This window comes from Eubalaena glacialis, chromosome 18 (genome assembly GCF_028564815.1).
Source record: "Eubalaena glacialis isolate mEubGla1 chromosome 18, mEubGla1.1.hap2.+ XY, whole genome shotgun sequence".
NCBI classification, from domain to species: Eukaryota; Metazoa; Chordata; class Mammalia; order Artiodactyla; family Balaenidae; genus Eubalaena; species Eubalaena glacialis.
Window position 1 is genome coordinate 19,162,347 of NC_083733.1, and position 23,954 is coordinate 19,186,300.

A 23,954-nucleotide genomic window follows, 5' to 3' on the forward strand; every position below is an offset into this window, starting at 1 on the left:
CCCGGGTGCCCATCCCTAGATTATGCTCCCACAGCCAGGACCTCTTCCCCCGCCCGGGTCCCTGGCAACCTGTACTCCATAGGAGCAGGCCTCCAAACTCAACCTGCTGCCTCTGGGCTAAGAGCGCCCCCCTCCATTTTCCCCTCTTATTCTTTGAGGACTACCTGACACTTGACAGAAACCAGGATCTATGGTGGGGCTGGATGGCCAGGTTGTTTCTTCAGCCTCTTCTGTGAGCATCTCAGTGGGCTTGCCACTCTGAGCCAGCCCACCTGACTGTCAGCTGGTCCGTGCTTGGGGCTGGCAGTGTGTAGACGTGTGGCTGTGAGGAAGGTCTGCGGCCCCTCGCTCACTGCCGCATTCTTGCTCTCTACAGAGATCCAGAAGCTGGTGCTGGAGGGCCGTGTGGGTGAGGCCATTGAGACCACACAGCGCTTCTACCCAGGGCTGCTGGAGCACAACCCCAACCTGCTCTTCATGCTCAAGTAGGTTTGGGGCACCGTCAGGTCCCCCACAGCCCAGCTGGTGGTGGGCATACACAACCCGGACCAAGCCCAGAGCGTTGCTGCTCTGCTCCTTCTGCAGGTGCCGGCAGTTTGTGGAGATGGTGAATGGGACTGACAGTGAGGTCCGCAGCTTGAGCTCCCGAAGCCCCAAGTCCCAGGACAGCTACCCTGGCTCCCCAAGCCTCAGCCCCCGACACGGCCCCACTAGTTCCCACATGCACAACACAGGTCAGCCACTCTCCAGAGGGCTCTGGGAAGAACTGGTGTGGAGAAGCAAGGCCACCCATACACCCTTCCCTGGGATGGGCTCAGGGCTTGCTGCTGGATTGGGGGAAGGGAAATGGGATCACTGTAGTTATTCCTGGGGCCCTGCTTGATGGCAAGCTGCCCCTCCTCTTCTGACTGTCCCCCGGCTTTTAGGAGCAGATAGTCCCAGCTGCAGCAATGGTGTCGCTTCCACCAAGAGCAAACAGAACCACAGTAAATACCCTCCGCCCAGCTCCTCCTCTTCCTCGTCGTCATCCTCATCCTCCTCATCTCCATCCTCAGTCAATTACTCCGAGTCCAACTCAACAGATTCCACCAAGTCCCAGCCCCACAGCAGTACCAGTAACCAGGAGACCAGGTGCCTGTTCTGCTCTGCTTCTTCCTCCTGCCTTCTGCTCTGCGCCCACTGCAGCCTGTCCTTTGAGCGCCACCCTGCCCTTTACCCCCCACCTCCATCCCAGGTCTGTGCCTGGAATAGTAGCCGCTGACCCACCAGGCCTGGCATTGGCTCCAGCTTCTGGTCCAACTCTTGATTCAGCTGCCACTTTCCTTGGCCCTGTCTTTCTCCAGAGGCGCTGACACTGAGAATGTGGTTGCCTCCAAGGATACCAGGCCTCTCAGAACCCCCAGGGTCTATACTAAAGGAGCTTTTACTGGGCTTAGCTTGTGGTCAGCCAGGTTGGGCAGGCAGGGTTTTTAGGTTGCAGACTGTAGGTGGCTTTCAGTAGCCCTCCAGCATGCCACAGGGCCGACGTGGGTTTGGCTCCCAGAGATGCCTATCAGGACTTACCTGCCCTGGTCATTGGGGGTCAGGGGGTGTATAGAAGGGGTGTACCAACTCAGAGGAGGGCCAGGGTGGGGACGGTCACGGAGGCAGCGTGGGGACCAGAGTGGGAGTGAGGTAACAAGCCTCTGGGATGGCTGGTGTCATAGTAGGGCCCAAGTATTAGAGCCTGGGAAGCCTGGGAGCTGTCCTTCCTGCCCTTTGGGGACCTCAGTTTACCCACTGCATACTGCGGCTAAAACCTAAATGGAGGCCCAACCAGGCTGCTCCAGTCACATCCCCTTTGCTAACTCCCACCTCAACCCTTCTCCGCAGCGACAGTGAGATGGAGATGGAGGCAGAACATTACCCCAATGGTGTGCTGGAGAGCATGTCCACACGCATTGTCAATGGTGCCTACAAGCATGAGGACCTGCAGACGGATGAGTCCAGCATGGGTAAGGCCATGCCCCCGCATGGTGTTCCACAGGCGGCATTGCTCAGTCCCGGTGCCCTCTCCCCTCTGTGGGGGTTGGGATGGGCAGGCTTTGGTGGCTTGAGAAGCTCTATCCAGATCTGGTCCACTGCCTCCTTAGCCAATCATGAATCGGCGCTTGAGGTGGGAAGGCCTCAGCCTGCTGCCCAGAACAAGTTCCCAGCGTTTGTGGCTGGAGGGAGTTGGTGAGAGCAGACACCTTATGAACACCCTTGCATCTTGCAGAGGGTGGGAAGAGGGCAAGCTTTGAGTCCTGTCTGACTCCTAGACCATGGGCTAGGTGGACGAAGAAGAGCTCAGCTCTGGATGGCCCACCTGCTCCTCTCCGCCCTCACTTGCCTCTAGCAGAAGCTGCACCACCCCACCCTACCCCCAGCCAAGGTCCTTCTTGTCGTGTTCTCTTTGGGGTCCCCACCCTAGTCCTCCCTTTCTCTCTTTATCCCTCCTGATGTGTTCCCTGCTGGGCTCTGGGTGCAGATGATGGGCATCCTCGGCGGCAGCTCTGCGGGGGCAATCAGGCGGCCACAGAAAGGATTATCCTGTTTGGCCGTGAGTTGCAGGCACTGAGTGAGCAGCTGGGCCGGGAATACGGCAAGAATTTGGCCCACACGGAGATGCTGCAGGTACAGAACAAGCCAGGCCCTCATACAGAATGGGCCCCCATTTGGTGGTGGGGCAGGGTGACTGTGGGAGGGCACTGGGGGCAGGCAGCAGCAACAGGACAGAGCGGGCTCTAGTCAAGTCTACAGTGGGGAACAGGACATTCAGGGTACACCCCACCCTCTCTAGGTTCTGGGGAGGACACAGCCCTACCTGACCCTTCAGTTGGGGTATGTTGTGCTCTCCGTGGGCATCACGCAGGGCCCTGTATCCCCCTGGAGCCATGGAGGAGGGGGTGCGTGGTGTGTGCCACAATCCTCTCAAGAATGCCCTGTCCTTTAGGATGCCTTTAGCCTGCTTGCGTACTCAGACCCCTGGAGCTGCCCAGTTGGCCAGCAGCTTGACCCCATCCAGAGGGAGCCTGTATGCGCTGCCCTCAACAGCGCCATTTTAGGTAAGTGGATCTAACAAAAACAGAAGCTGGCCTATGAGTACCTAGGTTGGCCCCTTCACCTCTCCCTAGAAATTGCTGATGTTTATCCAAATCTGGGCAGTGAGCTCTGCCCAGAGGCTCTCTGGTGACCCATAGGACTCTTGGGCTCCCATAGCTGAACCTAAACCCTGACCTCCCTCTGCCCAACTGAGTTGGCTGGCTAGATCATGATGGGCCCTAGACCATGACCCTGGGCCTTGGCTAGCTCAGTGCTCTAAAGAAAGCTGAGATTCACAGGCAGGGCCATGGCCTGATGGCTGGGACACACTCACACAGAGACACGTGAACGCTCTGTTCCAAGAGATTCTGTCCACTCCCCCAACCTTCTGCTCCCAAGGGAACTTTGACCTGGGCTTAGCCCTGAGCAGGGTAGTGACCAGGCCTTGTCTCTTCTCCACAGAGTCTCAGAACCTGCCAAAGCAGCCCACTCTGATGCTCGCCTTGGGCCAGGCATCTGAATGTCTACGGCTCATGGCCCGAGCGGGCCTGGGATCTTGCTCCTTTGCCAGAGTCGACGACTACTTGCACTAGCTGACCACACTGTCTGGCCCCACCTGGCCCTCCCTCGGCCCCAGGGCTGGAGCAGCCCTGCCCTCCATCGGCACCTGGTGCAGGGACCTGGAAGCCATGGGCAGAGTCCACTCCTCCTGCCTGGCCTCCCCCGTTCCTTTCCTTCCTTCCCTCCTTCCCTTCCTTCCTTTCTTTTTCTCCCACCCTCAGTCTCTCTCTCTCTCCCCCCTTTCATGTGCAGCGGCCTATGACACAGTATTGTCTGGTTACTTCTATTTTGAAAGAAGGGGTTTGTTTTGAGGAGAGGTTGGGGTTTTTTAATCTTTTTTTTTCCCCCTCCTGACTGAGCCACCAGTATTTATCTCTGGAGAGTTTGTGCTGAGCTGGTTTCTGCTAATTTAGTGGTGAAGCCTATCCAAGTTGGTGATAGCTTATTATTTTCATAAGTAAAAAAAAATGAGATTATATATATATATATATAAATATATATATTAAAAAAAGACACAGTATTTATCGTAGTGTTAGTGGTCCAGCACCTCTTGGGTGAAGCTGTCCAGACACCATATGTTTTTGAGTCCAACTCATTAAAAAAGAATCATCTCTGTCACCTCAGCCAAGTGATTCGTTTATTTCAGGCTTCCCCTTTGTTGAGCCACAGGCCCAGCTGCAGCCTAGGGAAGCCCAGTAGGCTTTGGGGGCCACATAGTGGGCAGGTCAGGCTAAGCTGGTTTGCAGCATCTGAGAGGTGTGGGTGCCTAGGCCCCTGAGAGCTGAACTGAGCAGAGAACTGCAGGGCCAAGGGTCCAAAGAAGAGATGAATTGGCCCGGGGCTACACAGCAGAGCAAGGGAGTTAGAGGGTCCTTGGCTAGCACGCTATCTACCATTCTACCCTGCCTCTCACTGCCTGCCTTGCCTCTCTCTCTCTTCCCTTTTCAACATCCTGCCTACCTTTGTTGTTAAGATGGCCAAATAATTCATTTACTCTAAATTGATTGCCTGGAAATTACCTGCCTTTGACCCGAGAGCTGCTGAGTATCAGGCTGCGGGGAGGAAGTCTCCATACCCAGGACAGAGGCCCTTGAATACAGGGGCTGCCTTCTTCCTGCCTGGATCTTCACCGTCTCTGCACAGCTCTGATGGAATTGATGCTTTCTGTTGAAAAGCCAGGACCTTGTGGAGACAGATTTTTGGGCTGCCAGTCGCTGGAGTGGATGGAACCCTTGACCCCCTAGGCCAGGCCTCACTGTAGCTGTGCCAGGCAGCTCCTTTGCAGTTTGGCCCCGGCCACTCTTAGGAAAGACTGTTAAGAATATTTGCTGGCCAGAGGAAAGGACCTCACGGGCTTTACAAATGTCCCACCGTCCATGTCAGACGGATCCTCACAGCTAGTGGGTCAAAAACAGTCCTGGTACTGCCATCAGGGAATCAGGAGAGGAAGGGTTACGATGCTGCCAGGACTTAGGCCGGCCATCTGTGGAGAGGACAGACTGCCCAGGAGGAAGAAAGGGAAGAGGCCTCCCAGAGGAGCACCAGGATGGGCTGGGATTTCCCCATCGGCCTCACAGTGGGAGGGAGTGCCCAGGCAGCCCCTGCAAAGGGGCAGGGTCAGAAGTCGAGCTTCCAGTCCCTGCCTGGATCTGGGCTGGCCAAGCTCCTGCTCTCCATCAGTGGATTCAGGAATGGTTGGTGTGGCCTGAGATATTCAGTGCCCACCAGGACTCGCTGGGCCTACAGCTGGACAACAAGAGAAATGATTGAGTTGGACTAACTGCTGGTGATGGGCCCAGTGGCCCTGTGCTCTCCCAGAATTCTGCCCTGGGACATGATCCTGTAGGCTGCTGCTTTTTTCTTGGTCCCTACTAGGGCCCCAGCTGGCATCCCAGAGACCGCAACCCATCAGGGAGGTGTTGTCCTGTCTGTAAAGGAAATTCATCCTGTGCAAACCTGGGGATGCCTAGCTCCCAAACCAGGAAGTTGGAAACATCAGGCTCTTAAAATGGTCAGAAGCAAGCAGGATTGGGAATTAAAACCAGAGGCTTTTGCAACTGGAATGAAGTTCAGAGAACATCTACTCCAACAATCCTCTCCTTTTATAGATAAGGAAACAGGCCCAGGAGATTAAGTGACTTGGCCAAAGTCACACAACAAATTAGGGCAGAACTGGGACTAACCTCATCCCTGAGGATTGGACAACACTGTTTAGTCCTAAAGCTGAATGGCGGGTGAGGGGTTAGGCTGATGAGGCCTCCAGCAGTGTCTGCGCAGCTGGTACCTTCAGGGGTGTATCAGGGGTGGGGATGGGTGCCTGGGCTTGGGTTGTAGAGCGGCTGAGCGGCCCAGGAGGGCTCAGGACAGCTGTGTGCTGCTTGGGGTTGGGTGTCCGCCTGCCTCACACTCAGTACCCATGGCCACCTCCCCATTTTCTGTGCCTTATCTCACTGTTTCAGCTGAGTCCAAGTTGTTTACTCTGTTCCTCTCCAGAGGGGCTTTCTGTCCCAGTTGGACAGCATACCTTTGGGACATAAGCCTTTGCCCCACAAGCCGTGGAGAGGACCAAACTCAAGCTGCTTGAGCCCACTGTCTTGCTGATAGTCCAGGCCTGCCTGCCAGCCCGAGGAGCCCCTTATGCACACCCAGTCCTGCCAGCCTGCTTCCGGGAGCCGAGAGTGGGGAAGGCACCTGGGAGGAGTCCCAGTGAAGAGCTGAACTTGAACCAAGGAGGCAGGAAGAAGACCTGGCTCTGTTGGGTTGTTCAGCCCTGGGGGAGCAGCCTTCCCTACTTACCTTTTCCTCTTGCTTCACCAAATGGTCGCTCCTTCCAGAGCAGAAACTGGCGGACACGCAAAGAAAGCCAGAACCCCTATTCCTCACCTACATGGGTCTGTGGCTGGGTGTCGGCCGGCACAACAGGGACACCAAGAGATGGAGAAGCGGGGACTGCCCAGCCTCCCAGCACCTTCCTACCCCTTAAGCAAGCACAAAGAAGATGAGGCAGAGACCTGTCAGAGCTGAAAGTTCCTTTGGTCGCTCACAACTCAGGTATGCACACTGTGTGGCAGCTGGGCAGGAGAGCCCTACTTGACCACCAGCCCCGTGCACACGGACCTGTGGCCAGATTGTGGACTCTGGCTGCCTCAGGCGCTGCCTCTTTGCATTGGGTTTTCCTCCATTAGTAACTACAGCCGACACAGACGTCCTCCACATTGTGCACACTGGTTCTGCCTTTGTCCTCGCAAGTTGATACTTGGCATTAGCATGAAACTTGTGGGTGTGGGAGGGTTTAGAGAGAATTCTAACACAAAACATCCTATTAAATTGTACTTGAGAGATGAAAAAAACTCCTGTTGTATTTTGACAGAATTATTTTTATTAAAATACACATCCATGAGTAGTCACGAGTGTCTGGTCTCTGTTGTGAGTCTTACTGGGATTGGCACCCTTAGTGTGGCACAGCCATCCTGGAGGGCTTGGCCCCTTCCCAGTCTACTTGTCGAGTGCCTAGGCTCCTGGTGTCTCAAGGATTCTCAAGACTTTTGCAAGACCCCAAAGAGCATAGATACTTAAAGCTTTGATTCTCTCCCGCGAAACAGCTTTCATCTGAGACAAAGAAAAAGTAGCAAATACAAAAAGGTGGGCCATAGGACCTCTTCTCCTCAAAGTAAGATTTTAATGCATTCTAAATACGCTCGCTCCAAACACTGGTCAGAACTCTTCTGAGGGGTATTAAGGTTAGCTTCCTTTCAGTCTGAGGAAAAAGAGCTCATGCTCAAAATCCCAGTTTGGGTGACCCCAGAAAATTAACCTTTGTCAGCTTCATTTTCCCCATTCTTAACATGTTAATCCTGCTTCCCTATGGTGACAGAGGGATTACAGCATGCATAGGGCAGGGCTTGGCACCTAGGGACACAGTACATATGACCACCCTGCCTCCATGAGGATGCCCCCTAGTGTGACTGGCCTGCTCCTGCCTCAAGCTGCCTCCTCTGCTCCCAAGGCACCAGGGTTTTATGCAGAGGAGGCATAAAATAGATTATGCTGCTGTCCACCTGGAGACAAGACTAGAAGCAAAGAAACCATCTAGAAGGACAAGGCCAAACACAAGAAGGCAGGTTTGAGAAATATTTAGGGGATGTTAGCACCACAGGATGAGTGACCGGATGTGAGGGAGATCGGGGTAGCAAGAGACAAGGCAACTGCAGGCTTTTTGTTGGGGTGAAAGGATGGATAATATAGGGATATATTATCCACAAGATAATACAGGGAACAGAAGGGAATGGGTGGTGGCTAAAAGTCACTGGAGTGAGGAGGTTTGCTGGAGAGCATATAAATCTATCTCAGAGAGACATGTTTCCTGGAACTGGAAAAGGGTTCTGTGACCCAGTAAATAATGAAAACTGTCATGGATGCTCACAGTGAACATCACCCACTAATTGAAAGCTCTAAAAATCCTGTGTTAAGATGTGTAGCTTAACCCAGCATTTTCCAAACTTAATTACTACAGAATGCTTCCCTCAGGGGGCATTTTACAGGACTCTCAGGGGAAAACTAGTGTAGAGGGAAGAGTGGAGTATTAGATTAAGCACAAATGTCCTGGTTCTATAAGTAAAGCCACAGTAAATTCATTTCCCTCCAGACACATTTCCAACATAGCCTGTTTTACACTAAGGCTTACAGGTTTATTTCGCTGCTCTAGCGGACAGTTTGGTGAAACAAAGGGTAGTCCCGTTACAAAGTGGTATTTATTTGGGGGGAAATAGGTTCCAGTAAAGAGATCAGGAGGACTGAGGTCACAGTCTTGAAAAGCACTGACATGTAAGGAACAACCAAAGAACATCCAGAAGTGGACCCCAGACAGGCACGAAAAAGCGAGTCATTAGGAGTCAGAAAGCCGCGAAGTCCGGCGAATTCGAGAGAACTGTCGTTCTGCAAAGATACATCGTTATCCAGCAGCAGACCTTCCTTTTTTCTGGGACAACCAACGCCCACCACACTACTTAGAACCTCCTCGCTCTTGCTGCCGGGCGACGGACCGGAAAGAAGCCTAGGCTGGGAAACCTCTCCGTCTGCTGCCTCCACCGCCGGAAACGAATGACCAGGGGTTCCAGCCAGACTGCTTAACCTCCGCCCCCAACCAGCGAGCATGCGCAGCTCTCGGCCGCGGCCCCTCCCTGCGCTGGTCCACCCCCGTCAGGGAGCATGCGCAGACCTCCCGCCGTCCCGCCCCTCCCTTTCCAGACCCCGGTTCCTTAGAAACCAGGCGGCGCGTTCCCGGTGGCGGCGCGCTAGATTCCGAGGCCCGTGCGACCCCGCCAGCCTCCCTCAAGGAGGGCTGGTGGCCGCCGAGACCCGTCCAGACCCTTGGTCTCCGGTGCGGCGCAGGGCGGGGCATGCCAGCTTGCCAGGTGAGAGGCGGCTGGCGACGGCGGGTGAGGATGAAGAAGGGCATGGCGCGGCGGCGAGCGGGCGCCTGCCGGGCCTCCTCCGCGGCCCGGCGCCCGAGGTCGGAGGCGGGGATACGCAGAGCTGGGGCTGGAGGGGGCCGTTCTAACAGCCAGCGCGGGCTCGGAGTTCGGGGGTCGCCCCAGAGTTCGTCCTCCCGCCTCAGAAATAGGACCTGCAAGTTTGGTCGTAGAATTTTAGAATTTTGACTCCTGGAAGGACCTCGGCCATAACCCATCCCTTTACTGGACGCGAAAACCTAGGCTCCCCCGCCCTGTGCCGAGCAGAACCCCCTACCTGTGTGAGGACCGACGCTTTGTGGATAAGAATGTGAGGTATGGGAACCTCAGACAAAGGGCTTGTGGGGTAGCTGGTCCATCGTCTTTCAGAGTGAGATGGTACTTTTGGGGGATAAATCTTTAAGAAAAGAGCGTTCAGGTGGCAGGTGGGAGAAGGGACACTCCAGAAGGTGCGGTGGCTCTGCCAGTCCCGGAGTGTCCACTGGCCAGATCTCCCTGGGCCTGGCCTACCTTTGAAGCTCAAGAAGGAAACAGATGGACTTGCGAAGACAAAAGGTGAGGTGAAGTATTCTCAAGGCATTATCAGATGAATGGTGAGGGAGGAAGAGGGGGCCGGGAGATCAGGACTTGTGAATGGTGGTGTGAAGAGTTTACAGCAGCATCTAAAGAACAAGACAGGAGTAGAAAAGTTTAAAACTGCCTTGGATAGACACCAAGGAAGGTTATAAACCTTATTTATGTTCATTGTTCCCACAGTGTCATGCTGAGGGCAATACACACGAGGAAGGAAGTAGGTGGCTTTTAGTATCCAGAAACTGGTCGCACAGGGCGCAGAGGACCTTTGTAAGCTATGGGGCACAAAGGTCTCAGAAGGAAGACCCCTGAGTCTGTGACCTTCAGTTGAACGGAACAACTGTTTAAATTAGAAAAGACACTTAATGCATTATTGTGATGTGGAGAGATATGGAGAAGATGGTAGTCAGGGAATCTAGATAACATTCTTATTTATTTATTTTTGGCTGCCGTTGGGTCTTCGTAGCTGGGCGCGGGCTTTCTCTAGTTGCAGAGAGCAGGGGCTCCTCTTCGTTGTGGTAGGCGGGCTTCTCATTGCGGTGGCTTCTCGTTGCGGAGCACGGCGCACAGGCTTCAGTAGTTGTGGCACGCGGGCTCAGTAGTTGTGGCTCGTGGGCTCTAGAGCTCAGGCTCAGTAGTTGTGGCGCACGGGCTTAGTTGCTCGGCGGCATGTGGGATCTTCCCGGACCAGGGATCTAACCCGTGTCCCCTGCATTGGCAGGCGGGTTCTCAACCACTGCGCCACCAGGGAAGCCCCTAGATACATTCTTGATAAGGAAACTCATTTCATTCTGAAAAGCTACACCAGGGAACAAGAGTTTTAAGGCCATCCATTTTACAGAAAATGTGAAAAGTTACTGCTTTTGGACTAGGAGTTTAGAGAATTTATCTGTACCAAGAGTTGAAAATTTTCAGCAGACAGTTCTATTGGTAGACACCCACCCGACCCCCACCATTTTACAGCTAAAGATTCTATTGTGAGAGACTTTCTCTTACCACCTGGTTGTTCTATACCTTTCCTATGGAATGATTGGTCTGGATCGGATCTGTTATTTTTATTTGTTGGGAAAATTCAAATATGTGATTTCTATAGTAATACTAGAACCCATTAGTAGTAGGATTAGCAATGAAAAAAAAAAGTACTCCCCCAAAAGACATAAATGTTTGTAATATGGGGAAAAGAAGTGTGTGATTTTTAAAAGGTGGTCCCTGATTCTAATCATCGAAGTCAGTTTGTTGCTAGCTTGATAAAACTAATTTTCACTGTGTATTTGACTTTGCCGCAGGGGTTTTTTTTGTTTTTTTTTTTTTTACCCCTCAGAGTGATAAGAGAAGATGCATTGAAAGTATGATAATGTTAATAGGTCAAATTAGTTTAAGGAAGAAAGCTTTGTTCTTCCTTTGTCCATAACTATGGCTATTGCGGCTTTGCATTTTATTGACTTTTCTTCCATCTCTGGAAATATTTGTATAACTACCTCAAGAGACAATGGGGTATTATCAGAAGGATAGTAATCTGTGGGGGAACGTTGGCACTGTTAACCAAATCCTGTCAGAAAAGCTTTATGAAAATTATTGTATTCTGTGTAGAAACCCTCATTACTTTAGCGTTGGCCCAGATAGAAGACAGACAAGTAGGCCAAAATCAAAGTAGATGGAAGGGAGCAATTACCATCTGTGGCACTGGATAGGGGGTGGGAGGGTGCTTTGAATGTCAGTGCAAATACTTCCTTGAATGAGCATTTGGAGGAGATAATGCTTAAATGTGGTGAGTGTGCCCCATGGATTTGTGTGCATTATTTTAGCCCCTCTAATCAGAAAGACACTTGTTTTCAGAGGAGAAAGATGTGCACACTCTCAAAGTGTTTCTTCATTGCTATGGCAATGAAACCTTTGACAAATAATTACTTAACATCCATTCCATTTTCTGGGACAGCTGAGGGCAGTTATCAAACCTGGCCTGTAGTAAAGTAATCAACAGTATTTAACAGGCCAACTTACCAGATAAATCAGTAATGCTAGCAGGATTTACTTTCACTGAACTGCTTTTCTAGTTATACAATAAGAGGAGAAATAAAATGGAGACACAGTGTGATCTCATGTAGGAAGTTGTAATACAGAGTTGGTGTTCGGAAAACACAGGAATCAGCGACCACTCACTTAGAAGCAGAAGAGCCCTTCTGATGCCTAACAAGTCACTTGTGTGTTTTTATAATAGGAGGTCCAATTCTAGGATAAATCCACTATTAGAATTGGACAGTGTCTAGAAAAAAATTGGTTATTTTGCTGTATTTGAGAATTCGTTTACAGTATAGTAATAGGACATTATTTTTCTTATATACAAATAAAAGCAGCTTTGTATTAGTAAACTTCAGGACAGCCTAAAAGTCCAAATTACTTGAAAATTTAGATGTCAGGTGTTTTTAAGAGTGGGGAATGAAAGATAGTTGAAATAAGTTTGGGCTCGTGAAAATCAGAATGATAAAAGATACTGAGAAAAACATGAAAACAGTAAGACTTCCCAGCACACTAACATTCACTTATGAATTAGCCGTTAGGTCAGGAATGAGCTCATTAAAGTACCATGTCTTTAAACCCAGACAAAGGAAATGAGAAATGGAGTAAATATTTCTTTTTCATGATGATGGGAATGAACACTTAGAAAATAGGATTAAACATTAAGAAGGAAGAGGTGAATGTTCCTGCAGTACTTAAATACACTCAAACCCTACCCTTAACACGTGTTCTTTAGTTCCTGCTCTTAGAAGGGGAATTGCAAGTAGTGCCTTTGTCCTAGGTACTGTCAGTTTTCAAGGTTGCCAGTGACAAAATGCCACACTCTTTGGGATCCAGGATTGCCCGGAATTGCTGTGGGGATACCTCAGTCTCCCCACCACCTCTCAGAGCCATTCCCAGAAGCTGCTTCTGTAACGGTTCCTATCTGTCTTCTACTATGAAAGATTAGGAACGAAAGCTTTGAGGAATGGGAACTAAGTACTGAGCGCAGTCTTCCTTTCTGGCCTGGGATAACTCTGCTCCTCTCAAACTGTCAGCTCTCAATTTCTCATGAGAATAGATAATCCCAAAATACAACCGGAAACGCTTCTACTTGGTTTTGAGATTTACCATATCACTTTACAACCTCAAAATCTTTATTAGTTACTTTCACGATTATATTTTGCTTAGAATGATAATGTTAGGCAAATCATGTAATTTCTGGGCCATAATTTCTTAACCTGTATAATGGTTATAACAGGAAATTGGAAGATGACATAGGTGCCTAACACTAGAGAAAGGAAAAGCTGGTTCATGTAGTCAGTAAAATACCACGTAACCCTTAAAAACTGTCTGTGACAACATGAAAAATGCTTATGTCAAAATAGTAAGTGAAAAAAAATGAGGATACAAAGTTGTGAATACAGTTTGATTACAAGTACATCTTACCAAAAAGCTAAGCAAAAGTTTTTGCTAAAACTTACAAAAGTTTTTTGTAAAAACTTAGCAAAAAGGAACATAAAAAGAACACATAGTAATTTTCTATAATGAGTAAATATTAAAACAAACAAACCAACAAACCCCTCCTGAAAGTTTCTTGCTTGTGTAAAGAATGATACTGAACTTGTTTTCTCTCTGCGAGCCTTCACCCCTTCTTGCTCTCTGACTGTATTAAAAGTGGTGGAGGGAGAACGGTGGCAGGGACGGGGCGGCACTGATGTTTCCTAACTCAGGTGTCATGAACCAAACAGTAGTGCAGTTACCTAGGATAATGAATTTACATGCATGTATTTGAAAGGTGACTGTACAGATCTTATGCTGCTTTCTAAGACTGCTATTTCTTTTGGTGCTCGTTGATGAATAGTTTTGACCCTTAGGGTCTCTTTTGGTGCTTGTTGATGGATGGTTTTGTGTTACAGCATCTCAAAGCACGTTTTAGGATGTACATGGTTAATGGTTTCTGCAGCTCGGTGGTGGTTCCTGCTAGGAAATGGTTATCATCTCAGAGGGGCCTCTCTGGGGGTGGCTCTGGGAGCCTTTGAGATGTGTATTTGTCATCCAGGCATCCTCTCATTGTCAGGGAAATGGGGGATGGTAGAGAGATCAGCTGTACTTCCTGTTACTTTTCAGCCTTTTGCACTCATATTCCTGTGCCAGGTGCTAAGGGGACATAGCTTGCTTTTTGAAGCAATGGGGGAAATGATTGAACATAGTATTTCTTATCTGATCTTATTTTCGAAACTAAATCATTGTGCTTAAATGGCTGTTTTGGTTCCCCCAGCGGAAGGCTTGCTCCTGATCATAGTGGTTATTCTTTTAAAATTATTGTCTTTCTTTCTCCTTCCTTCACTGCTTAATATTCCTGATATGCTAAGATTGTTGTCCAAAGAACATTTAAATGCCTTCAAGTAATTTCCAAATTATTATAGGAGTGTTACCAAATACCTTGAAGTGTTAAGTTTCAGGGACCTGTTATCTCCTTAATACAGTCTTGGTCCTGAAAGAGCTTAGAGTCTCAATAGTGAGGTAAAACATTGAGCGTCATTTAAACAATACTCAGAAAATTCTAAAATACTAAAATGAATGGCTATTTTCAGGTGGGCCTATCCCATATACATCCTGTATTTTATAACCGGCCTCCTTCATTACACATTAACCAAAAGGAAAACAGGAAAAAGGGGGTGGTATGGCAAAGACTGTCCTGAGATTAGATTATTTTACGTCTCAGGTTTAACACAGCTGAACATGATCATGGCCTAGTTGGTGAGCAGTTTTCCGCATACAAGTGGAGATGTTTGTGAAGGGCACCAGGCATGTCCAGTCACTGGAGAACTACTCAACCTTCCTGGTGACCAGAGGCCATATAACAGAGTTAGAGAACACCGGTCAGGGTTGTTGTGTTCTGGGGTGCCCTAAGAATGTCCTACACCCAAAATCTGAAGGAAGGCAGATAGGTAATTCTCTAAAGTGTCTCTCGCTGCCATAGAAATAGCCATTTTCACAGCGACAGGATGCTTGTATCCATGTAGAAGGTGGAAAACACAAAGAAAACCGTAGTAAATTAGGTTTGCACATTGAAAAATGTTTTATTATTATAATTAAAAACTCATCCTCTTCTTGGGATTACAGGTAAAACCAAAGTATGTAATACACCTCACTCTAGGGTTGGCTACTTCACATGCATCACAGCCAAGTGTACTTTACCTCAGCAAAGGCAGAGTCTTTGTCACATGCCTGCCACTCATTGTGTTCCTCTGTCAAATTATTCCTTGGTATTCAGCGGTGGGTGTAGCAAGAAGTGGAGACTAAGCTCCAGGAACCTGACCTGTCTGGATCACTGCTCTGTGCCCCACCTTCTGGCATAATGCCTGACTCATTGTTGCCCTTACAAATATTAGGGAACGAATGAGGAAAGAACTCTGGTGACTGGATATTGTACCATTAAGTGGGGTGAGGGAGCACAGGAGAAGGAGAGGAAAGATGATTTTGGGTTGGGAGAAGCTGGTAGGTCTCTCAGGTGGGATTTCCAGTAGACACTTAGAAGTATAGAACCAGTTAAGAACGTTTTCATGGAGGTCAGAGTGAAGTTGAAGGATTAGATAAAATTGCTCTGTGAGAGAGTAGGGCTGAGGATGGAATTTTCAGGTTGATGTCAGTCTAGAACTCATTGTTAAGGCAATCTTTGAAAAAATAATCTTCTTGTTATTGCCAGACTTTCAAAAGCAATAAAGAATTAATACAGCTGGTAGATAAGTACTTTTTCTTACTGTAATCATCAGCTGAAACTAACTTTCAGATCTAATAATTATCCAGATACCTCTGTGGGTGTTAAATTTACTTCTCCTTTATGACCCAATTTAGCTGACCCTTTTGTACATTAGGTAGTTACACCTCATTAGACAGGTCATTAGGCCTTTCATTAGTGTCCCTCCTAGGACACTGTGTGGAGGGGAGTGCAGAGATGGGGAACTGGCATCTTTGGCTAGGGCTGGGTGTGCTCTCCTGCTCTCTGGTGGCTGCCTAACGGTTTACCTCCGTGTCAGCTTGTAGAAATGGGGGAATAGCATTTCTTTCCTTGGTCCTGTTTGTGTTTTTGCTGTCAGTGAGAAGGCAGCGATCTCTATGTCATTGAGTCAGTGTAAGACACTTAAAATAAACAAACAAATCATAGAAAAGCTAAACCTTCCCACAGAGCCTTTGGATCGTTGAAACCCAGGGACCAAAGTATTTGTCATAACTCCTGTGTAAAACTCAATACCTGTTTGTTTTGTTTGGCTTTTATTTTTCAATGGAAACATACATGTAGGTAAAGAAACACTTTCACATTTATCTGAAAGCAGTCCTGCAGAAAGCAGTGCTACCCTTTCAGACTATAAGTACAAGCTGGTTCATGGAGAGCTCTAACTGAACTGCAGGTAGTCCCTCTGCTATGAACATGCAGTTCAGAACTCAAGCTGCATACTTCCCCTGGTTTCTGCTCAGGCTCGGGTGATGAGGTGTGGTTGTCTTCCCTCTTGGGTCCAGCTCTGCTATCCACGCAGTGACAGCCTGTCTACCACAGTGGCTCAATTCCAGGTGTTGGGAGGCCAAAAGGAGGGCTGGGGGACAGTTAGACATACCTTCCTAATTAGTTCTTGGTACATGACTGATGTTGAAGGCCCCATGGAAGGCTACTTATTTCCCCACCAGTTTCCTGGGTTTTGCAAAATGAGGATTGAGCTTAAAATTGACCTTTACATTTTAATTTTATCTCCTTTACCATGCTCAAGAATTATGCTCTTATGTTATAGATCCCTTTGCAACTGGATGTTACGTCATGGCACCCCCCTCCTATGGTGATGTTCCACGTATCAGTTCTGGAGCATCATTCAGAGAAGCTTATATTCAGGAAATTCGCTGGTGGTCCAGTGGTTAGGACTCGGCACTTTCACTGCCAGGGCTTGGGTTCAATCCCTGGTTAGGGAACTAAGATCCCGCAAGCCCTGTGGCGTGGCCAAAAAAAAAAAACAACAAAGAAGCTTATATTCTTCAAGATTTTAGAACATATTTTATTTAAAATAGGAAGGAGAGACTTCCCTGGTGGCACAGTGGATAAGAATTCGCCTGCCAATGCAGGGGACACAGGTTCGATCCTTGGTCTGGGAAGGTCCCACATGCCATGGAGCAGCTAAGCCTGCATGCCACAACCACTGAGCCCGTGTGCCGCAACTACTGAGGCCAGCACTTCTAGAGCCCGTGCTCCTCAACAAGAGAAGCCACCGCAAGGAGAAGCCTGTGCACCGCAACGAAGAGTAGCCCCCGCTCGCCGCAACTAGAGAAAGCTGGCGCGCAGCAACAAAGACCCAACGCAGCCAAAAATAAATAAAATTAAATCTTAAAAAAAAAAAAAAAATAGGAAGGAAAAGAAGAACTTGAGCAGGAAAAACTGTTGCCTTCTAGTCAGTGCAGCTACCACGAAGGCTTTGTTTTGACCTGACTTCTTGATTCATCTGTTCTAGTACTTATTCATTTGTATGCTCATTCCTCAATCATTGCTTAGCAGCACCTACTCAGCTTCAGACACTGCTCTGTCCTGGTGACAGCAAAGTGTGAGACAGGCAACCTCTTGACATCATGACAGATCCCAATGAAGTGTGACGGGCGCTGTGAAAGCCAAAGCTCAGGCACAGCTTCTCTGAAGAAGTGGTGTTTAACTGGAGACCTAACAGATCTGAGGAGTTATCCTGAGGAAATAAGAAAAAGAAAAGATTGTTTCAGGCAGAGCAAACAGTTTGGACCAGAGTCTCAGAGCAGGACTGAAAGAGAGAGATTTGGTAGCTGCTAGCATGCTGAGTGCAGTGTAAAGGGGAAAATGCTAAGGTGGAGAGATGGGGAAAGGCCCAACCCACACTGGGGAGAGCCCATGAAGGAATTTGGGCTTTATCTTAGGGTCACTTAGAGGCTGGGGAAGGAAGTGGTCAGGTCCAGGAGACCCGCTGGATGTCTGTTCAGGGAACCAGAGCAGTGGATGAATTCAAGGGGCCTTAAGATGTCCAATTGATGGGTTGTAGGGATGGACTGGCTGTGGGGGCAGGACGGCTCCACTGCAGCCAGAGCGGTTCCTTAGGAACTGGTTAGGTTTGAATCACTATCACTTGTTTGAGTCCACTATCACTTACTTTCCCTTCACGATTGTCTGTTGGCATTTGACTGAACGTAGCCCCTAAGTGCTGGGTCACTGTGGTCCTGCAAGCCTTGATTGATTATTTATTTATTTACTTACTTACTTATTTATGTATTTATTTATGGCTGTGTTGGGTCTTCGTTGCTGCGCGCGGGCTTTCTCTAGTTGCGGCAAGTGGGGGCTACTCTTCATTGCAGTGCGCGGGCTTCTCTTTGCGGTGGCTTCTCTTGTTTCGGAGCATGGGCTCTAGGTGCGCGGGCTTCAGTAGTTGTGGTTCACGGGCTCTAGAGCTCGGGCTCAGTAGTTGTGGTGCACGGACTTAGTTGCTCCACGGCATGTGGGATCTTCCCGGACCAGGGCTCAAACCCGTGTCCCCTGCACTGGCAGGCGGATTCTTAACCACTGCGCCATTGGGGAAGTCCCAAGGCTTGGTTTACAGTGTGCTTCTCTGTTAGAGAGAGGAAACTTGACTACAAGGGGTCTGAGCTAACTGATAAGCTTGAGTCATGTCATGTAGAGGAGTGGTGGTAGTTGGAGAGACAGTTCTGGGTGAGGGCCCCTCTTGACTGGTCAAGTTGTAGCTTAAGACTGAGAGCATCAGCTCATTTTCCTAATCCCAATTGGCAGACAGAGCTATTCTGTTATAGGATGCTTTCTTTCCTAAACTATTAAACCAGATTCTGCCCCAAACTATTTAATTAACAACGTAAGTACTCTCTTTATTACATTTGTGAACATATCCCAAGATCATACAGAATTATTTACAGTTTTGATGAGTTCAGTATATACGTCTTGGTTTATTGATTAACTATGCAGGAGCAAGGTCTGAAATCTTTCATTTTTTTCAGCAAATATTTACTGAGCACCCACTACATATCAGGCCTTGTTCTAGGAACTTGGGGGTATAGCAGTGAACAAAACAGACAAAAAATTCCCTTTCCTCAAGGAGCATGCGTTCTAGCAGGGGTGGTAGGATGAGACCAACAATGGGAAGATAAACCTGTTTCTGATAAGACAGCTTTCGAATAGAGACCTGAAGGAAGTGAGGGAGTGAGTAAGCCAAATTGATATCATCTGTACAGTAGAGGGAACTGCCAGCACAAAGGCCCTGAGACAGAGACATACCTGGTATGTTTGAGATACATACAGCAGTGAACCACTGTGGCTGGAGCAGAGAGAGCAAGGGGAAGAGAAATTGGGTATAAGGTCAGAAAGAGGATAGGGTGCAGACAGATCATGTAGGGCCTTTTGTAGGTCAGGGGAAGAACCTTGGCTTTTATTCTAAGAGAGATGGGAAGCTTGTGGCGCCTTTGGGCAGGGGAGTGGCTTGATCTGACTTACATTTTAATTGCGTCACTCTCAGCGCTGTGTTGACAATAGATTGGGGGTGCAGCATGGGAAGGGGCAGGGTAGAATCTGGGAGACCAGGTGGGCTGTCGTAGTAGCACTGGGGAGAGGTGATAGTGACTTGAACTAAGGTGGTGGCAGTAGAGTAGTAGGAAGTGCTTGGATACAGGATGTGTTTTGAAGGTAGAGAGCCAGCAAAACTTTTTTTTATGGATCAGGTGAGAAGTGTGAAAGAAGAAGAAGGATCAAGGACTACTCCAAGGTTTTGATTTGAACAGTTAGAAAATTTGTGTTACCAGTTCCTGAGATGAAGCCATTGTGGGAAGAGAGAGTTTGGTGGGGAGAAACATCAGGAGTTTAGTTCTGGACACCAAGTCGAAATGTACATCAGATAGGCAGTTGTTTATACTATCCTGGAGCTCAAGGAAGAGGACCTGGCTGATAACTTTGGGAGTCGTCAGATAATAGATAGTATTTAAAGCCAAGAGACCGAATAGGATCATCAGTCATGAGCCAGAAGCAATGGTTACCACAGTCATTATCAGGAGAAACTAGCAGAGAAATGGCCAGAGAGGTAGGAGGAAACACAGCTAATGTCACAATCTGTTTTAAAAATAAATTGGGGGACTTCCCTGGTGGCACAGTGGTTCAGAATCTGCCTACCAATGCAGGAGACACAGGTTCGAGCCCTGGTCTGGGAAGATCCCACATGCCGCAGAGCAGCTAAGCCCGTGTGCCACAACTACTGAGCCTGTGCTCTAGAGCCCACGAGCCACAACTACTGAGCCCGCGTGCCACAACTACTGAAGCCCGCGCGCCTGGAGCCCGTGCTCCGCAACAAGAGAAGCCACCGCAATGAGAAGCCCATGTACTGCGACGAAGAGTAGCCCCCGCTCACTACAACTAGAGAAAGCCCATGCGCAGCAACAAAGACCCAACGCAGCCAAAAATAAAAATAAATTAATTAAAAAAAAAAAAAAAAAAAGATTGGGGAATTCCCTGGTGGTCCAGTGGTTAGGACTCTGTGCTTTCAACACGGAGGGCGCGGGTTCAGTCCCTGGTTGGAGAACTAAGATCCTGCAAACCACGTGGCACGATAAATAAATAAATAAGAAAGGAGGGAGGGAGGGAGGAAGGGAGGAAGGGAGGAAGGAAGGAAGGAAGGAAGACAGGAAGATTTATTGAGGGCCCAACTCAATAACTAGGGTCCTGGCCTCATCACTGGCCACAGTGCTTTATTTTAGCTTTTTTTTTTTTTTTTTTTTAAATAAATTTATTTATTTATTTTTGGCTGTGTTGGGTCTTCATTTCTGTGTGAGGGCTTTCTCTAGTTGCGGCGAGCTGGGGCCACTCTTCATCGCGGTGCACGGGCCTCTCACTATCGCGGCCTCTCTTGTTGCGGAGCGCAGACTCCAGACGTGCAGGCTCAGTAGTTGTGGCTCACGGGCCCAGTTGCTCCGCGGCATGTGGGATCTTCCCAGACCAGGGCTCGAACCCATGTCCCCTGCATCGGCAGGCAGATTCTCAACCACTGTGCCACCAGGGAAGCCCCTATTTTAGCATATTTTATATTAAGATAGAATTACTGAAAAAATTCATCCTCAGAAAAATCTAATTCCCAAACAAGCCCCTTGATACTGGCCCCTTGGAATGTGTCTGAGGGGCCAGAGGTCTGCGGCGAAGTCTGAGGAGGGGTGCCGTAAGGGTGCACAGCTCTCAAAGGCGGCTGCTGCTGGGGAGTTCCAGCTGTGGGCTGGTTCTGGGGTGTGGGGGGCTGGGAGCTGAGCTAGCCGCCTTTGTGGCGTGCTAACCTTATTGCCCAACCTGTACAGCTACAACCAAAAACTGTTACACATTATTTCTCACTTAAGGCCTTCATTAGCTTCACCTGCCTACAGCGATGCCGGAGAAGAACTTTCTGAACCCTCACTTCCTTAGTATGAGTTGTTTGTGAGTGGTGAGGACTTGCCTAACACCCACAGCTCAGCAGCTCATCCAGTGTGATGTTGGCTAGGGAAAAGTGCCATCTTCAGATCCTCAGCAAGTGCCGAGACTTAGTAGATCATTGGCCTTAGCTTGGCTTCAGCCATTGTCTCCATACAGTCATCCCTCGGTATCTGTGTGTGTGCGGGGGGGGTGGGGGGGGGGCGGGGGGGGGTAGGTGGTTCCAGGACCCCTATGGATACCAAAATCCGCGCATGCTTCAGTCCCTTATATAAAATGGCATATAACATACATCCTCTCGTATGCTTTATATCATCTCTAGATTACTTATAATACCTAATACAATGTAAATGCTATGTAAATAGTTGTTAATACAGTGTAAAACTATGTAAATAGTCACTGGTGTGCAGCAAATTCTAGTTTTATGTTTTGGAACATTCTGGTATTTTCTTTTTTTTTTAATATCTTAGATCCATGGTTGGTTGAATCTGAGGATGCGTAGATACGGAGGGCCAACTGTATTGGTACCAAAAGTATGCTTACACGGTTTTTGTTTTGTCTTAAAGGAAAGAGACTTTTAATTCACACATGTCCATTTAATTTGATTATAGATGTAAATCCGCAAGGTGCAAGTAGGTTGTTCTATACCCTCAGACACAACTTATGGTGGTTAAAAATTGAGGTATAATTTACATACAATTAAATGCACAGATGCTAAGTATTCAGTTTGATGAGTTGTGACAAATATATCCCCATGTAACCACAATGCAACACAAGATATAGAGTATTTCCACCATCATTCGTTTCCTGGTGCCCCTTTCTAGTTGGTTCCACACCTCCCTGCCCCACACCCCAACCTGCCAACCACCACGCTACCACTTCTGACTACTGTCACTAATAAGTAAGGTTTGCCTGTTCCTGTACCTCAAATAAATGGAATCCTACAGTATGGGGGGTTTTTTTGGTGTGTGTGCCTAGCATCTTTCACTCAACATAATATTTTTAAGATTCACACATGTTGTTGCATATATTAGTAGTTCATTCATTTTTACTGCTTTTCTGTATTCCATTGTATGCCTATACCATAATTTGTTTATCTCATCTCCTATTCATAAACATTTGGGTTTATTTCCAATTTGGGGCTAAGATGAATTAGGACTGCTGAGAACATTTTGTCTAAGTTTTTTGTGGACGTATGTTTTCATTTTCTTGGGTAAATATCTACGAGTGGAGTTGCTGTGTCATTGAGTTGATATATGTTTAACTTTATAAGAAAATGTCAGTTTTCCAAAGTGACTGTACTATTTTACACTGCCACCAACAATGTATGAGAGTTCTGTTTGCTCCATATCCTCTCCAAAGTTTGGGATTGTCAGTCTTTTTCTTTTTTTTCTTTGCCATTCTAGCGAGTATCTTGAGTATCTCAGCCAGCGTGGTTTTAGTTTGCATATCCCTGATAACTAATGATATGGAGTGCCTTTTCATGTGCTTATTGGCTTTTCCTGTATCTTTGGTGTGAAGCGATCAAAGTCCTTTGACAGTTAAAAAAAATCAAGTTGTTCATTTTTTCATCGTTGATTTGTAGGATTTCTTCTGCATACAAGTCCTTTGTTACATATATGTTTGGCAAATATTTTTTGCTAATCTGTGGCTTACCTGTTTATTTTTTTAGTGGAGTCTTTTAGTGAGCAGAAATTCTTTAAAATTTTGAAATCCAGTTTATCAATGGGTTAATGCTTTTTGTGTCCTGTCCAAGAAATCTTTACCTATTCCATGGCCTTGAAAATGTTCTCTGATATGTTTTTCTAGAAGCTTTATGGTTCTGGCTTTTACATTTAGGTCTTTGATTCATTTTGAATTAATTATTGTGTACACAGTGAGAAAGGAAGGGTCAGGTTTTTTGTTTGCCATATGGAAATCTAATTGTTCCAACACCATTTTTTAAAAAATTAATTAGTTTATTTATTTTTGGCTGTGTTGGGTCTTCATTGCTGCACGTGGGCTTTCTTTAGTTGCGGTGAGCGGGGGCTACTCTTCGTTGCGGTGAGCGGGGGCTACTCTTTGTTGCGGTGTGCGGGCTTCTCATTGCAGTGGTGTCTCTTGTTGCGGAGCACAGACTCGAGGCGCATAGGCTTCCGTAGTTGTGGCTCGCAGGCTCCAGAGGGCAGGTGCAGTAGTTGTGGCTCACGGGCTTAGTTGCTCCGCGGCATGTGAGATCTTTCCTGACCAGGGCTCGAACCCGTGTCCCCTGCATTGGCAGGTGGATTCTTAACCGCTGCGCCACCAGGGAAGCCCACAACACCATTTTTTAAAAAGAGTATTCTTTCCCCATTGAATTAATACTTTGGCTGAAAATCAGTTGACTGCATTTATGTGGCTTGCAGGGTAAAGATACTATTACAAGGCAGTAACTTTGTAGAAATCCCTAATGGCTCTTTTTGAAGCCTGGCACTGAAAAGTAGAAAGCATAATTTGTAACTTAAAAATATATAGTTACAAGGCAAAGTATTATAGATTTTTTAATAGCTTGGATGGAACCACCCCGGCTCCATCCATCTGTAAGCTTCTGAATAGCTTGATGATTCTAATAGCATCAGGAAGACAAAATTCCAGAACAAGTAATGACACTTGAAAAAAACCCTGAGGGCTTCCCTGGTGGCGCAGTAGTTAAGAATCTGCCTGCCAATGCAGGGTTCAAGCCCTGGCCCGGGAAGATCCCACATGCTGCGGAGCAACTAAGGCCGTGCACCACAACTACTGAGCCTGTGCTCTAGAGCCCGCGAGCCACAACTACTGAGACTGCGTGCCACAGCTACTGAAGCCCGCGCGCCTAGAGC

The 23,954-nt window shown here is 47.9% G+C and overlaps 2 protein-coding genes across 7 annotated transcripts in view; both read left to right on the forward strand.

Moving 5' to 3' along the window:
• RANBP10 (RAN binding protein 10) overlaps positions 1-6,987 on the forward strand; it is a 66,079-nt gene extending 59,092 nt beyond the window's left edge. For both annotated transcript variants that reach the window (XM_061172862.1, XM_061172863.1), the window contains 7 exons: positions 377-485; positions 586-734; positions 927-1,131; positions 1,873-1,994; positions 2,510-2,655; positions 2,975-3,086; positions 3,526-6,987. In XM_061172862.1, the coding sequence (XP_061028845.1) occupies positions 377-485; positions 586-734; positions 927-1,131; positions 1,873-1,994; positions 2,510-2,655; positions 2,975-3,086; positions 3,526-3,656 (974 nt within the window). In that variant the 3' untranslated portion in view covers positions 3,657-6,987. The remainder of the gene's footprint in view (positions 1-376; positions 486-585; positions 735-926; positions 1,132-1,872; positions 1,995-2,509; positions 2,656-2,974; positions 3,087-3,525) is intronic.
• Positions 6,988-8,876: 1,889 nt separating this feature from the next.
• The window catches only part of GFOD2 (Gfo/Idh/MocA-like oxidoreductase domain containing 2), a 38,924-nt gene continuing 23,846 nt past the window's right edge, over positions 8,877-23,954 (forward strand). For 3 of the 5 annotated variants that reach the window (XM_061172867.1, XM_061172871.1, XM_061172870.1), the window contains exon 1: positions 8,877-9,038. The gene's annotated coding sequence lies outside the window, so the exon portion shown is untranslated. The other 2 variants (XM_061172869.1, XM_061172868.1) reach the window with 2 other exon arrangements.